The sequence below is a fragment of the Mustela putorius genome, unplaced genomic scaffold (genome assembly GCF_011764305.1).
Source record: "Mustela putorius furo isolate JIRA1106 unplaced genomic scaffold, ASM1176430v1.1 tig00000127_pilon_pilon_pilon, whole genome shotgun sequence".
NCBI lineage: Eukaryota > Metazoa > Chordata > Mammalia > Carnivora > Mustelidae > Mustela > Mustela putorius.
In genome coordinates, this window is record NW_025421288.1 from 2,088,852 (window position 1) to 2,091,336 (window position 2,485).

Below are 2,485 nucleotides of genomic sequence, written 5' to 3' on the forward strand. Positions count from 1 at the left end.
TTTTAGATTACAGTTAGTTAATATACAGTGTAGTATGATTTCCAGGTGTACAATTTAGAGATTCAACACTTACATACCATACCAAGTGTTCATCACAACATTTCCACTCATTAATCCCCATCACCTATTTAACCCCTCCTTCTAGACACCTCCCTTCTGGTAACCATCTGTTTGTTTTCTATAGTTAAGAAACCATTTCTTGATTTGTCCACCTCTCTCTGTTTTTCCCTAAACTCATTGTTTTCTTAATTTCCACATGAGGGAAATCATGTGGTATTTCTATTTCATTGACTGACTTGATTAGCTTAGCCTAATAGTCTCTAGCTCAAACCTTGTCATTGCAAATGGCACGATCATATTCTTCTTAATGGCTGAGTAATATATACCCCATGTCTTTTCCATTCATCATTCAATGGAAACTTGGGCTGTGTCCATAGTTTTGCCATTGCAGATAATGCCGGTATAAACATCAGGGGCAGTACACCTTTGAATTAACACTGTTGTACTCTCTGAAATCAATGAGTCAAAAATTCATGAGAATACCCCTGGAATGCACATATTCAAGGCATGGTTGCTAATCTGCTCTGTTAACTATGAATACCAGAATTCTATTGACAATTCTAACTTGTTAATCTACACTACCACTTTACTAGAAAAGGACAAACAGAGAAAAAAAGTGGCTTCCTACTGCAAAAGCAGGTTCACTCCAACTCCAGGTTTACTCTAACTAGAGACATTCAAGTAAGTATTTCTGAATGCCTCTGGTAATTTCCTTTATTCCATTTATAAAACATAGCAGTAAATGAAAAAATATGCTTCCCACCCTTCCAAACTGGGTTCTACTTTTCTGTAGGTCGATTTCAGAAAATATGTTTTATCTATGGTGTATTTTAAATTATTATTTAGTTATGACAATGTACATTATTTTGCTTCTTTTCCTTTTAGAGTTGTAGAATTCTCTTGTAGCTCCTATATACAAATCATATAACTTAGCTGAATATCTAATGCTCAATTATCCTGATAGTCAAAATACTAATTTATTATAAGTAATAAATTATACACACACACACACACCTTTTTGATGTTGCATTCACATTTATGGAAATTTTTAAAATGAACTAATGATATAATAAAAATGATTATTGACACACAAAATTAGTTCCTTTGCTCTGATGTGTTCAAGAGAAAGAAGGATATCTTGTTTGAAATTTTCTACAGAGAGAATTACAAATCTTAGAGAATATGCTCTTTTTATATTTGTGAATAATCACTGTTTGAACAGTTGTGATTGTATAAATATTTTTCTTCTTATCAAATCAGAGTGTAGACTGAAATATGAGGAGTATTTCATAATCAACAATGGCAGAATTGAATTCTCAGGAGAGGTAAGAACCTAGCTGGCATTATGAGGGAAGTTACAAGTTTGAGGGCAGAAGTACAGAAAAATTTAAGGAAATCAGGTGCATTGTAATAGAGTGTGTTGGACAAGTGAGGATACACACTATTATATTTGACATCTGTACAGATTAAAGAGTCAACCAAAACCCTCAATTCATCTCCTGCTTTCTGAGGTAGTTGTGATATGACATAGCTTTCTCATGGCATTTTTAACTTCTGCATTCCTCAGTGTGTAGATGAATGGATTGAGAAAAGGGGTCCCAATAGTATAAAATACAGACATCATCTTGTCCATAGGGAAAGTGGTTGGGGGGCGTGCATATATGAATATACATGGACCAAAGAACAAGACTACTACGATGATGTGAGAAATGCAGGTGGAGAGAGCTTTTCTCCTCCCTTCTGCACTGTGATTTCTCAGTGAATGCAAGATGACAATGTATGAAATCATCAGAAACACAAAACTGCCTGTGCAAATGCTCCCACTGTTAGACACCCATTCTAGGTTGATCATATACGTGTCCATGCATGCAAGTTTTAGCAAGGGCTGCAAATCACAGCAGTAATGATTAATCAAATTGGGCCCACAGAAAGGCAATTTCAAGGCCAGCATTATCTCAGTAGTGGAATGGATAAAAGCCACTATCCATGCAAGAACTACCAGGATTGTGCAAACCTGCTGTCTCATGATGGTTGGGTAATGTAAGGGCTTACAAATAGCCACATAGCGATCAATAGCCATGAAGATGAGAACAAGGACCTCCACAGGGCCAAAGAAATGTATTGCAAAGACTTGAGTCATGCACTCATTGTAAGATATGGTTCTTTGTGAAAAGAGTGAATCCACAATTAGTCTGGGGGCTGTTGTAGTTGAGAAGCAAGAATCAGCAAGGGACAAATGAAATAGGAAAAAGTACATGGGGCTCCCAAGTGTGCGGCTGGACTTGATGGTCACAATAATGAGCAAATTCCCTACCACAGTACCCACATAAAATATGAAGAAGATTACAAATACCATCTTCTTTTTCAATGGGTCTTGGGTCAGTCCTAGTAGTATGAACTCAGTAACAGTGTTATTTTGCTCCAT

General features: G+C 36.3%; 1 protein-coding gene across 1 annotated transcript; it reads right to left on the reverse strand.

Moving 5' to 3' along the window:
- Positions 1 to 1,552: 1,552 nt before the first annotated feature.
- Positions 1,553 to 2,485, reverse strand: LOC101677691 (olfactory receptor 4C11-like). The gene has a single exon (XM_004782271.1). It carries the CDS (start codon positions 2,483 to 2,485, stop codon positions 1,553 to 1,555), a length of 933 nt encoding a protein of 310 aa, XP_004782328.1.